The sequence below is a fragment of the Trachurus trachurus genome (genome assembly GCF_905171665.1).
Source record: "Trachurus trachurus genome assembly, chromosome: 23".
Lineage (NCBI taxonomy): Eukaryota > Metazoa > Chordata > Actinopteri > Carangiformes > Carangidae > Trachurus > Trachurus trachurus.
The window spans coordinates 12,592,848-12,607,811 of NC_139912.1; the positions used below are offsets into that span (position 1 = coordinate 12,592,848).

Below are 14,964 nucleotides of genomic sequence, written 5' to 3' on the forward strand. Positions count from 1 at the left end.
TTGTCTTCTCCTTCACCTTACGGCTGTTCCTGTTCAGTCCTATCAGGTTTGATCTCATCTGGACTGAAGCGACGACAACATCCCCTGAGCCCCCTGTCAGGACCCCAGCTGAGTCCACTCCAGTTCTTTTTTTTTTTTTTTTTTTTTTTTAGTGAGGGGCCGGTCCAGCGTCTCAAGCTGGACGGAGGAGAGACGAGTGGGGCCGAGGGCCCGGCCTTCGTGCTGCGACACAGAACTTCAAACCTCATAGAAAACACCACAGACAGCACGCCTACAGACCCCATGAGTCCCCGGGACAAAGGAGACACGCCCACCTCAGGTTCTTCAACCAGTCACCTCAGTACCGCACAGTGCCCCTCACACAATGGGGTGAGTATCCAACACACACACACACACACACACACACACACACACACACACACACACACACACACACACACACACACACACACACACACACACACACACACACACACACACACACACACACACACACACACAGACACACTTTCATCCAGTTGGTCCAGAGCCATATGGCGTGGTGTCGGTCGATTGGTCACCATGGTAAAACTATCCCACCAACACACACACCCTCACACCCTCACATTAATAATTAAATTGGTGTTGTTAGCAGGGAAGTATGATATTGTGTAACTGACACTGACCCAGCAAAGTCTCTCAGTGTAATAACTTGGGTTTAGAGACTCAATATCCCAACATGCACCTCTCTCAGATAGTTATACTGGACTCAACAACAAATTCAACATGGTGCACACTCACTCGTGTGACTCAGATGTTTTTGCACTGTAACTACAAGCGGAATAGATGAGTCTCGGGTACACACACACACACACACACACACACACACACACACACACACACACACACACACACACACACACACACACACACACACACACACACGTTCGCTAGAAATAGTAATTAACGTGTGGTGTAATTACTTGACCACAGTCTGTTGCTCCAGTGTGTGTACAAGACGCCTTAGGACCAGATTTCCTCTGAAGACCTGATGTTTTAACTGATCAAAAAAGAAGATTAAACACCAGAGTTAATTAAACACTAGAAGATTCATTTGACCAAACTCTTAAAAGGAGTGTTTTCGTGTTAAGAACATGTTTGTTTATTAAAATTTGGTTTAGGAAAGTTTTGTGGGATAAGTTCTACTTAAGGTTTTTCCTGATGGGGTGATTGTGCTTAAAGCCATGACCAGTTAATATGAAAACATAAAAAAACAAGTATATTAAACATAGTGCAGGATGAAAGAGTCATCAAGTTAACACATCGTTGCTCTTCCAGAGGCAGTAAAACAGTTTTATAACTACTGTGAAAACATCATTACAGTACATGAAGGTGAATACAGTGAAAAACAGCTGTGAATATTTGTTTGAAAGAGAATAAAGACACATTCAGGATATCAAAAGAGTCAGTAAAAATGACTAGTGCCATAATGAGAGGGCTTGGATGTATATTGCCTTGCTCAGGGGCTCCTCAGAAATAGCTGCTGAAGGTGAAAAGTACATTATGTAATCACTTTTTCAGGTTTGATTTTGCACAGTTTGGTCGTGAGCTTGTTTTTTTTTTTTCTCCAGCATTTCAACCGCCGCCACCTCCACTTATTATCGACACCCTCACCACCTTCAAGGCTTTTGAAAACTCGGCGATGACTCACTCTGTGCCATAGTAATTAACAGTGCATTATAATAGGGATGTCTCAGCTTCGCCTGATGTTCGGTTTTAGTTCCACTCCAAGGTCTGAAGTAATGTGAATATTGAACATGTGCAACGTTCACAGCCCCTAGAAATAGTCGTGGCTGCTGTGTCTATATACAGATGTCTTCCTGGAAGGAAAGTAAACACATTACCAAAAATCTGTGCGATTAGCATCCCGTGACGACAATGTATCGAACTGATCAAACACAATGTGTCAGATACTCTCCCTCTTCCCTCGGAGGCGTCGCTCGCTTGTGTTCGTTTTTTTTTTTTTTTTAGGCCGCGCGTGCATGTGTGTGTTCAGACAAAGCTGCCGCCCTGTCGTTGAGTGTGAAAGGCAATCGGTGTAAAGCTGTTGATCTGAAACACAATAGTGTTCGTGTGTGTATTGTGTCTGCCTGTGTGTGCGCCCTTTTTACCTGCTGTAACACAACACGGACACCTGAGAGGAGGCCAGGGGCCCCTGACCCGATCAGCAAGGGCAGGCTGTCTTAACACCCCACAGGCCGCCCTTTGAATTTTTTAACGTTTTCAGGAGGTGTTAGTGTGTGTGTGTGTCCAAGTGTGTGTGTGAGTGTTGCGGTACAGCTTTGGGGTCAGTATCACACATCCTGTTTGCCATCAGACTGGATAAGATGCATTTATTTCTCTTTTTTGTTTTATCAAGTTTATTTGTCCATGATTTTTAATTCTAAGTTAACATTTTTTCAAGTTTCCTGTTTTCCAGAAAGTCTTTTGAACTAGTCCCTATGAGATTGCGGTATTTGTGCGTCTTCCTGATCACTCCCCACAATCACTGAAGGAATTTTGGAAACAATGGCTGTTTACTTACAAAAAAACAAGCCTGATACCCCAGTATGAAGCTTTTCAAATGCAAAAACGTGTCTCTCAGAGTTGCTTTTAACAGACCACCACCAGTTAAAACACATTCCAGGAAATACCTCTCGAACAAACGCCCTGAAACAGTTTATTATTCAGTTTATACATGACAAACTTCCAATGTCATCAAAGTTTAATTAAGTCTCTTTTACAGGTCGTTTAATTCAGTCCATGTAATTAAGTGTTTGTAGCTTTAGCTCGTAGGTAAGTCAGTTTCATTTGACAATTTGCTGCGGTGCGGCTAATGGAAATGAGATTTTCAGGAGGGGGGAGAAGAAATCCTGCTGGGAGCTAAAAGTAGCCGAAGAACCCAAGAAAGTCTGATAATGTGTTTTTGCATCATATGAAGACAACAGATACTTCTCTCAAACTTTGACAGAATTTTACCGTGCAACGTGCGTTCAGAAGAAGAAAACACTGGTGGAATTTTATAACACACACACTTTGACTGTAGACAACAAAACAAGGGAAATACCAATAAACAGTGATCAAATACCTGTGAACAATGCCTTCGATTTTAGACTTTATAGTCCTCTGCACATCCTTTCTTTGTGCTTACGGTTTTTTATTGCTCTCATGCATTGACGCTCAGTCTGTGGATGTGGGATGTGACACTGGGTTTCACTTCCCCTCATTGTGCCCGTCATCCACAAACCTCCCAGAGTTTATTATGTTTCAAATAACAAAATGCTAAATATTTGATGTTGAGGAATAAACTAAATAAAAACACAACAATGTCCAATGTCCAAACTATTATGGACATATTCAAGTTACTGACTTGCACCCACATCTAATATAAGTAAAAATATGAATACCCTACCTACATTTGTTTAATGTATGGCGAAATGGACACTTAATAACAATAATACACTGTTTTATGGTGAGTTTTTGTTAATAATACATAATCTGTTAATGGGTGGTGCTGGGGCAGGCGCTGGTGGGTGGGTTTCTTTACCCTCAGACAGAGTTAGGCTTGCTGTTTCCCACCATTTACAGTCTGTATGCTAAACTAAGCTAATTCAGTGCTGGCTGTAGCCTCATATGAGAGTGGCATCGATCTTTGCATCTTACTCCTGGCAAGAAAGTCCATTTTCAACACATCTGCTTCCTTTTATCTATGTCAAACCCTGTTGTTTTGGTACAGATGTAGTGAATGAAGTCAATCAATGAGAGTTTAGGTCATTAGGATTTCAGTAGGAGAGGGTAGTGGACGAGTAACCTGAGGTCAGATGGCTCAGGAAGCAACTGATCCACTTGTTCTGTGGACCTTTTGAAACATCCCAAGATGATATCCAGCCTTGGTTTGATGTTCGTCCTCACCATGGAGGCAACAAAAACAAAACAAAGGCAGCTTTGAGTTTGCTTGAAAAAATAGCAAAGGTCTTCTGTGACTGTGAGCACACAGATAAAAATCGGTGTTACTGTCGCCGTGCTAATGCTGACTTTTCATACCCACCTCATGTTCATGGGCAAGAACAGAGGGAGCAGTTTGCCCGAACATAGTGCCCTTTTTTTTTTTTTTTTAGCCAGGCCGTGTGTGTGTGTGTGTGTGTGTGTGTGTGTGTGTTTGGAGCATACCGTCTGTTTTTGACGGTCTTGGCGTGTTTTCCAAATTGTTATCATCCCAAGAGAGCAGTGTGCACGTGTGAGTCACATGTTGACTCTCTCTCCGTCTGTGCCATGCGGGGGTTACAGTGTACAAGGGTGAAGCTCTTCCCTCTTTGGCCCTTTACTTTCAGCCTCTCTTGTCATTGGTGCAACGAGTTTCAGCCGTGCTCCCATTGGCTGTCAGCTGTTTCCTGTCTCCCACCCCGTAACCAAACAGCCAGCATGTGACTTTGTTTAACTTTGTCCCATGTTTCACTGTAGGAGAGAGGTCTTTCCTCAAACCTTCGTCCCTCTTCTTCACTTCCTCCTCACTCGTATCTTCTACTGAGCTCAGCAGGAAAACAGCAGAGGTTCCTCGTCTCTCACACACACACACACACACACACACACACACACACACACACACACACACATACACACATAAACACAGTGTCTCAGGTGTGTGTGTGCATGCCAGGTCTACATACAGAGTGGCTCAGTCAGAGGGGAGCTGGCTGTATGTTTTTTTTTTGTGTATGTGTGAGACAGAGGAGTTTGATTGGTCTTTAGGGGCTTTTAAGAAAAACTGCCTCATTTAATCGTGAGTCTCCAGAGATCTGCTCCGTGCTCGTGTCTGTAGATCATTTGAGCCGAGCTGCTCCGCTCACACTTGTATGAAAAGTGTTGGAAGTCTGTGCGTTTTTTTTTGTTTGTTTTGTTATACTTTTATAACTTTATCAACTATTTTTTTTTATGATTATATCCATCCCCTTCCCATTTTTGATCATCTTCACTAGTCCAGAATAAACCTGGAGGTTTTGTTGAGCCACTTCATTGTAAGCTCATAAATTGCAGCTCTTAAATTATCACAGCATGTGTGACCTTTTGATTCCTCCAAGGAAAAAACAACATGCAGTTCCCACCCTCTACTTTTGCAAAGATGAAAAGATGAAAACTTTTGGGCAAACCAATCAAAAAGTCAATTAAGTTGATTAACAGAAGATTGTTTGCTAAAAATTGACATACTTAATGATTTACGTAATTTTTAGCTTTTTAAATGTGAGTGTTTGACTAAACTGTTACCAAGGTTTTGACAGTTTAAAGTCACCTCAGGCTTTGGCCATTTAATAAACCAAACAGTCGTGTATTTGCTTCTTCTTCTCAGTCATCTATAACAAGAAAAATAGCTCCAAACCCCTCTTAAAGCCAAATGTTCATGTTCATGTTACACTAGCTGCAGCTTTAATGGATTGAACTTGTCATCAGGTCTGTTTGATTTAAGGATCCGGACTGGTAAACATTCCCTCCTCGTGCATTTCCCCCCCAAACCTTTCCGGGAAAAACGGGAACAGTTCTCGGCTCACGTCTCTCTGACAACAGCTGAGATGACGGTTTCCCAACACGTGCGACTGTGTCTCTGTGTCAGACACGGAGCCGGCACCACCTTTGCTGACCCTGCACTGTTTCGGTCAGACATGATGAGCTGTCGTACAGTGAGTGAGTTTTTTTCCGAGCCGTGGCTGGACTCTTCCCAGAGGGACGAGATCTCACTCGTACTTAAACACGGAGCGAAATTTGACTCCCGTCACCTCTGCTATGATGACTTGTTGGAGAGCAGCTGTAGTGGAGGCACGTGTGGCGGACTCACTGAGATCATCCAAGGAGTTTGGGCATGCGAGTGAGGGAGTGAGTGTGTGTGACTGTAAGCACATTAGTGTGTTAGGGATAGCCCAAATTTTCCAAGAACCTTAACCTACTTGACTCCTCATGTCTGCGTCTCCTCTGTGAGTTGTTGCTAGATCTGATTACAGCGACTCCAGCTGAGCAGGCGACGGCCAAACTCTCTCCTTTTCTCAAACCGGCAGCTGATCTTTTTTTTTTTTTTTTTTTTTTTTACTTTTTTTTCCCCTGTCAAGGTGTAAACACCCTGTGAGCTTCCTCTTTACAGCTCAACCCTCACATATCAGTCACCAACGGAGACACACAACAGCAGTATCAAGTTTAAAGAGGAACTATGCAAGATTTGCACTTTAATTTAACAGTTTAGGAGTTATTATGATGGTTAAGTGACTCTTTGCCTTCCACCTGGCGTGCAAGATCAGAGCCTCCAACCCGGTGTCCCAGAACCCAAAACATGGACGACTGCTTTACGTCACTACGACGCAAACACGCCCGGTAATCCATAATCTCTTGTTAAGTTTAACCACCTCGGTAGGCATCGCTCCAGGATTGCCTTCTCTTTGGCTTCGATGAAAACAAATGCACATGGCCGGCAGCGAGGGAGGAGGGTTAGTGGTGAAAATATGCACCGAAACACCGAAACTACATACAGTAGTTCCTCTTTAAGTGTTTCTGTAGATTATTTTGTTTTCACAGTTTTTACTTCCTACATCTCGTGGCTGTCCTGTGAAAAACACAGTTCTGTTTGCAGATACATGAGTTTTTTTAGGGCAGCGATAGAGAAAGAGAGAGAGTGTGTGTTTTGAAATTGAAGCAGACCTGCCAAAGTGGCCGCTGTGTGAGTGTGTGAAAATTTTAACTAGGACACCGAGATATTTGTCACATCTACTGTCTGGAGGCAGATCTCTGACCTTTGACCTTTGACCTCTGTGTGTTCAGTCAGTAAAGCACTAAACACTCGAGTCTGGACAGGGAACTTTTCTTATGGCAGATTTTTAACATTTCACTTCTGCACCTTTTTCTACACACAATAACACTATACAACACAATTTATGATAGTGTAAATGTTTTTGATAATGATTTAAGTAATATTTATTCTCTTGTTCTTCTTTCAAATATTTGTATTAGAGCACGCTGCTGTAATATTGTTACATATTTACATCATCAACCACATCCAAGTGTATAATGTATATCCATACAGAGACCATTTATTGAGCCACTGAGTTATTAAAGTTAAACAGGTAATGGTTAGCCCTGCCAATTTACGATAACCATGACTAATTACAAAAACGTGCAGACAGAAATAATAACAATAACATAACAAAGTAATGTTTGTCCAGTCATTGGTTTTATAAACTTCTAAACGGTGATATAGTGACATGAAATATATATATATATATATATATATATATATATATATATATATATATATATATATATATATATATATATATATATATATATATATAGCGAAACTATTGTTCTAATGCTGATTTTGTAAACAACAAGGCGATTCGTTCTATAATGTCCTCTTCATTTTTTATAACATATAGCCTAACAATGGCAGATGAAAGAACGGATAAACACGTGCAGATGAAGAAAAATAAATGAAAACGAAAACAAAGCCTAAATAAATATTAATTTTCTAAATTCTACATACAGTAAGAAGCTTTCTGTTTGACGGGTGGGTAGTTCAGACTCTTCCTCTCTTTCTCCTAAACCTGACAAAACAAAGCGCAGTGTGACCGTACAGGAGCCTAACAGGTGTAGTGTTTGAGTAAAACGGGTTCCCCGGTGAGAACGGAGCTGATCATAAATCAACCAAACGCGCAGGTTGGAGGCCAAACGCTTCCCATTCGTCTCTGCCTCTTCCTCCTTATCTTCATACTGGAAGTGTATTCACCAGCAGCGCGCTGCCGTATCAGACGCTGCCCCCGATTCCAGTTTGTCCTCAAGGTAGGAAGTGTTACAGCACCGTCACATCCCACTCTTTTGTTCTTTATGAAATAGCAGTGTGTGTGTGTGTGTGTGTTATGCGTATGGTGTGTGTATATACTACAGTATGCACAGTATCTGAGTGTATCCTCATGCTTCATCAGGTCCTGTATCATCTGTGCAGGTGTGAATGTGCTGCCTTGTCAGGAGGCACCAGCTTAGTGACGGCATATTGGGTACACCTAGAGGACACCCTGTTGTCCCCCTACACACATACACACACACATCCTTGTAAAGCTATCTTTGTGAGGACACTCATTGACATAATGTATTCCTTTGCCCCTTACCCTAACCTTAACCATCCAAAACAAATGCCTAACCTTAACCACTCTTAACCTAATAGAAACCTAATTATAATCTAAAGTCTTAACCCAAGTCTAACCCTCAAACAGTGAGGACCGGCCAAAATGTCCTCACTTCCCAAAAATGTCCTCACTCTGTTGGTTAAAAACTGTTTCTGGTCCTCACAATGTATAAGTACAAGAACACACACACACACACTTAGTTATTCACACCCATCCAGAATAACCTCCCAGTCCACAGTAACACACAGTAAGGCATCTGCAGCATCTGGATTGAAGCCGACTCCTACATCACATGCACGCATGGACACACACGAGAGGCTGTTACTGACACACACACACACACAAAGACCGCAGAGCACACGTGACTACTTGGCAGTCGCCCAGATACCCTCTGCTCACATAGTATACTCAATCACTGGCGCGTACACACACACACACTCACACACACAGACACAGACACACAACTGCACACAATTGATGTCAGTTGTCACCTTTATCTCGGCTTTGAAACACAGTGGATTTATGAGAACGTGGTGTTACAGTTGCACGCCCTCAGGTGTGGTGTAAACTTGTGTGTGTGTGTGTGTGTCCCTCTAATACACAGCAACAGACTGAGATTTAACCTCATGCATGATTGAGCACACACTCACAGACTCAGACTCACACACTCACACACACACACAAAAAGTATATACTATATGCAGCTGATGTGAGAGTAGAAAATTCAGACTTTAGGAAACTGAAAGCAACTGTCAACAGAAGACGCTGCGTGGTCAACACACACACATATGCGCGCGCACACAGACACACACACAAGCCGTCGGAGTGTATTTTGCTGGTGGGACTTTAAAAATGGGTTAGTCATGCATTATATATACAACAGGACATCTCTCTCTCTCTCTCTCTCTCCCTGCAGTCCCCTTGTCTGTCTCTGTCTCTCTGCTTTTCTCTAATTTTCTCACTCTTGTCTTTCTTTTCTTCATCACCCTCCTCCTCCTCCTCTTCTGGAGTAATAAAATGAGCAGGAGACACATCTTTTATAATCACGTCTTTTCAAAGGAACGTGTTGTGTTGTGTATGTGTTTTGTGTGTGTGTGTGTGTGGAGGAGATTGTGTGTCTGTCTTGGCGTTAAAGAAATGAGAAAATATGTGCACATGTGTTTTCTCCTGCAGAATTTAATGCAGATACGGTATGCCCCTAAACCTTATCAGTGTTGTCCACCTGAATCCACACAAAAACGGCACTGTTTTTAGTGTGTCAGCGTGTGTTCGACTCAGTGTGTGACTGTGTTTGTGTGGCTGTGTGTGTGTGTGTGTCAGTTATGATAAATGACTGTGTATTTATCACAAAGCGCGAGCCGTATTAATTCTGTCCCTGGTTGCACCGCTGTGACGGCCATTGTGTTAGATTGAATTCACACGGTCTGTCTAATCGTCTGTTTATAAAGGGAAGGTTAACACACACACACACACACACACACACTGAGTCTTCATCTGCTCCACCAGAGACCGTTGGTAAGACTTTGCTCATTATGATTTTAATAAGACGGTTTGATTGTGTCCAGTTTAGAAAAGAGATTCAGATCAAACCGACCAGCAACAAAACCATACCTGTTCATGTTTCTACAGATTCTGCCAGGACACACACAACACAATCTGACGAGTCATTAGTCGACCTGAGTAGAGGACAGGTGTCTCTTGTGCACAATAATTCACTATTTTAAATGGAGACATGTCAAACGTGCTTTGCAGCAAGTTAAACATGAGGTTGATCATCATACAGCCTCTGTCTTTCCTTTTCTTACTTCAGTTATTTCATTCAACAATGTCAGGTGCTGTAGCCCATTTTGTATGTAGATTTTTTTTCTATTTTTTGTGGAAAAAAAGTTTAAGTAGTGACAATAAAATATATTTCTATATAAAAAAAGTGAGGTTGATAGGTTTCAGTTTCCCACTCATTTTTAGATGTGTCATGTGATCGACTGCTGATAGAATAAAACATAAGTTTCCTGTGATTGTTTGGCTCATCATGTCATTATAATCTGAAAGTGAATATCATTTATATTCATAGTCTATATGTTTCCACCACATATCCAGAAGTCAGAAACACTAGGAACTAGAGATGTTTAAATTTGTTTGCGTGCGAGAGGAGGATGATGTAAGATGGTGATCAATTAAATCTCACACATGTCTAAAGGGAGGTCACTGCAGGGTCGAACTAGAGGTCGCTCCTCTGTCTTCAGTCACACTTCACTTCATTCATCCAACAAAGCTGAAACGCCCCCAAGGAATTAAAACTCACTCTTTTTGTTTAAAATCCTTTCTCCTCTTAGAAAAAAAACATGTCATAAAACTGCCCTTCCTCTAACGTCCCTCCGTGTCTTGTCTTGTTTTTGTCTTTTTCAGAGTGTCCCAGAGTGCGACGAGGAGACAAGAACAAAAGAAAAGGATGACAGAGGACGAGAAGGAGAGGAGGAGAGGGAGCAGGACGAGGAGGAGAGGAGCAGCGACGAAGGTTTCATGGGGATGACTCCGTTACTGCAGGCTCACCACGCCATGGAGAGGATGGAGGAGTTCGTACACAAGGTACAGAACAGATGTGTAGCAGCACCACGCCTTGAATCCCTCCTCCCTCTGAGTTAGTTCATCTTCCCGAGAGCGATGTTTGTTTTACAGAGGCAGTTTTCTACCAACAACACTCCATAAAAGCTCACAGTAAAGGACTCCAATAAAACCATAAAATAATGAAAACACACCGTTTACAGCCACATGCTCAGGTTTTGCAGGTTTTCGATTTAATTTTAAATTTTTTTGTGTTTGTTTATGGCAGCGTCGGTCGGACATGTTTCGTCCTGGGAATGAGCCAAAACTGCGAAACACTCAAAACACATGTCACAATCCAACCGAGTTTACTAGTGATAAAATGTTTTATGGAGTAGTTTGCAAGTGGAAAGGTGATAAAAACAAGCTAATTATTGTTTTTTTTTCCTCTTCAATCTATCTACAGTGGCAGAAACTCTGAGCATGTGGTTCTAGTTTTGACGGGTTTCACAACATTTTCCTGAGGAGCCTGTTTATGTCCTGCAGCAGCTTCTGAATCAACTGTGTGTTATTACTTTAGGATGGAAATGATAAATGAGGCAGACATGAAGAGTTAAAGGCTCTGCAATGTGGACTCATATGATCCCTGCTTGGACTAATATTCACACACACACATACACACACAGTATGAGGCTTGTGAAATTGCAACCAGCAGGCTGTAAATTAGGGGAATTAATCACTGCAGAGAGAAACTGTCAGAGCTTCTTTCTCTCTCCCTCCGTCTTCTCTCTGCTGGCGGCGGCGCCACATCGCACTTCACTTTATTTATTTACAGTGTCTGACCCCCTTGCTGCTCATTTGACACTGACATCTGCACTACACACACTCGTGATCGCATACTGTACTCTAGTCTTACACACACACACACACACTCTGTTCAAGGACATGTAATAAACAAGCAGCTGATTTCCATTAAGAACTTAAACTTTCCAAACTTGAATACAATGTTTCTGTGTGTTGCTACCTTTACTAACTGATTAGCACTTTATCTGATGCACTTTACTGGACCACTGTGTACGTAACAGTGTTATCCTGGATATATATATATATATATATATATATATATATATATATATATATATATATATATATATATATATATATATATATATATATATATATATATATATATATATATATATATATATATATATATATATATATATATATATATATATATATATATATATATATATATATATATATTAATCTTATACAGTGCCTTATTTCTTATATTTATTATTACACAATTGTGTCTGTGCACATGCTATTTATACTGACGTCTGTTTCTATGTCATTCTGTGTTTCTATCCTTTTTTTTTATATGTGATCCTATGAGCTGCAACCCAAATTGCCCTTTGGGATATGAAATAAAACTGAACTGAACTCTGTGTGTGTGCGCTGTATTAACCAATCAGGTATGGGAAGGCCGGTGGCGCGTCATTCCTCACGACGTGCTCCCCGATTGGCTGAAGGACAACGACTTCCTGCTTCACGGCCACAGGCCGCCCATGCCTTCGTTCCGCGCCTGCTTCAAGAGCATCTTCAGAATCCACACGGAGACGGGAAACATCTGGACACACCTGTTAGGTAGGACACACACACTTACTCTCAACTCTTTTATATGAACTCTAACATGGTTGAATAACAGATGCACATGTAAACACACACTCACACCACATGACGATCGGTTACACCGACAAGAACCAAGTGTCTGTTTCTGTTTCTATAACGTTGTTTTTCCTTCAGCTAATCTTCATGTGTTTAACAAAGTTTCATTAGGTAACAAATCCATGTGTACAATGTTACACAAGCCAACACAAGACCAGGCTGATCAGCTGCTGTAATCACTGAGTTAATGGCTGAGCTGAGGTTTATGCAGGAAAACAAAGTTGTTATTTGTTTTGATTCTTCTTGTAATGAGTTAAACGTGTGTTTCTCCAGTTATGAAAACTCTCCTCCCAGTTTTACATTCTCATTTTCATTAAGCCAAATTAGTTCCTTCTTGTTGTCTCTGCTCTTGAAAACATCTTTGTGAATATTTATTAGCTCTGCTCCCATCTAGTGGTGGAAACGATTTACTGCACCTGAACGTTGTGGTTTGAGTTGTGAAAGTTTTTGTTTTGATAAAACATAAAAAGAAAAAAGGCAGCCCTTCACTTTGGTTAATATGATTTATCTCCTCCCTCTATCTCCCCCCGGCCCCTCCTTCTCCCTCTCTCTCTCTCTCTGCAGGCTGTTTGTTTTTCCTCTGTCTGGGGCTCATGTACATGTTCAGGCCCAACATGTCGTTCGTGGCACCGGTCCAGGAGAAGGTGGTGATCGGGATGTTTTTCCTGGGAGCCATCCTCTGCCTCTCCTTCTCCTGGCTCTTCCACACAGTCTACTGCCACTCTGAGGGCGTCTCCAGGGTCTTCTCCAAGTAAGACACACACACACACACACACACACACACACACACACACACACACACACACACACACACACACACACACACACACACACACACACACACACACACACACACACACACACACACACACACACACACACACACACACACTGCAGCAGTGTTGGGCATTTTACTTTCAAAAAGTAATTAGTCATAGTTACTAGTTGCTTTCCCCAAAAAGTAACTGAGTTAGTAACTGAATTACTACATTATAAGTGTAAACCAGTAAAAGGCTCCCTCAGTATTCCTACCTGTGCGGAGGAATACTGATTGAGTTGGTTAGTTCCAGATAAAACACTTTTTTTCCCGACTAGCTGATGGACTTAAAAAAAAAAAGGGTATATAACGTCCTACACTTTAACGGGTGTATTAATTTGTGATGGGACTTCTTGAGTCAAGTAACGGATGGTTTTTATTGCCAGTAACAGGGTTAAAACAGGGAAACTTTGAATTTTGTGGATTATTCGTGACTGAAAAATAGTAGCACCGTTATTTTATATTATATTATTATAGTTAACTAAAACTAGCAGTGTAAAAAAGAATTTAATGAACTGAAATAAAAATAAAAATGACAATTTTTCCAAAAACGAGAACTAAATAAAAACTACAGTGAACACTGCGAAACTAACTAAAACTAAACTGAATTGCAGATAACATAAACTTAGTTTATAACATTAGCTTAGTCTTAGTGATGGCTCAATATGGGACGACTTTGAGTGCGACTGGTAAGAGTGAATGTAACGTGATGAGGACTGAGCTCATCTTCAAAAGGTCTCACAGTGGCTTTCTCCTAATACCTGAAAAATAAAACTAAGACTAAATGAAAACTAGTCAATTCCTCAAAAATAAAAAATAAACTAAAACTGCTTAATCACTTGTTGAACTAACTGAAACTGAACTGAAATAAAAAATTAAAAAAACTACATAAAACTGAAAAATTAAATAAGAATAAAAACTAATGAAACATTTAAAACTATAATAACCTAAACACACACATGTAATGACACCTCATACCTCCTGATGCCTTCCTGACGTTGTGTGTGTATGTGTTCTCGTCCAGGCTGGACTACAGCGGGATCGCCTTCCTGATCATGGGCTCCTTCGTCCCCTGGCTGTACTACTCCTTCTACTGCTCCCCCCAGCCCTGCTTCATCTACCTGCTAGTGGTGTGTGTACTGGGGCTGGCCGCCATCACCGTCTCCCAGTGCGACTTCTTCGCCACGCCGCAGTACAGAGGAGTCAGAGCGGGTAGGGAGATATATGTTCTAGCAGTTATGTGTTTTCTATCGTCTCTCTCGCTGCTCCCATCGCCGCCGTTGGTCCTCATGTTTGTGTGTCTGTCTCTGTGTAGGCGTGTTCGTGGGTTTGGGTCTGAGCGGCGTGGTCCCCACCCTGCACTTTGTCATCAGCGAGGGTCTGATCAAAGCCACCACCATGGGGCAGATGGGCTGGCTGCTGCTGATGGCGACGCTCTACATCACCGGAGCCTGTCTGTACGCCGCTCGCATCCCTGAGAGGTTCTTCCCCGGAAAGTGCGATATCTGGGTGAGTGTTGTCAAGAAAAACTGGTAACACTTTACTTGACGCCTATCTCTATAACACATTATAACCATACTTATAATGAGTTATAATGCAGTTATAGCACTGTATAACTATAGTTATAAACACTCATAAATGATCATAATGCTTTATAACAATAATCATTACACACTATAAAGCATTTTATCTTAACTT

At 41.5% G+C, this 14,964-nt stretch overlaps 1 protein-coding gene across 1 annotated transcript in view; it reads left to right on the forward strand.

Annotated features, from left to right (window-relative positions):
- The window catches only part of adipor2 (adiponectin receptor 2), a 31,861-nt gene that overhangs the window by 13,953 nt on the left and 2,944 nt on the right, over positions 1-14,964 (forward strand). The window contains exons 3-8 of the mRNA XM_083999834.1: positions 38-369; positions 10,584-10,763; positions 12,197-12,368; positions 13,014-13,200; positions 14,291-14,478; positions 14,582-14,775. Of these exons, the coding sequence (XP_083855960.1) occupies positions 283-369; positions 10,584-10,763; positions 12,197-12,368; positions 13,014-13,200; positions 14,291-14,478; positions 14,582-14,775 (1,008 nt within the window). The 5' untranslated portion in view covers positions 38-282. The remainder of the gene's footprint in view (positions 1-37; positions 370-10,583; positions 10,764-12,196; positions 12,369-13,013; positions 13,201-14,290; positions 14,479-14,581; positions 14,776-14,964) is intronic.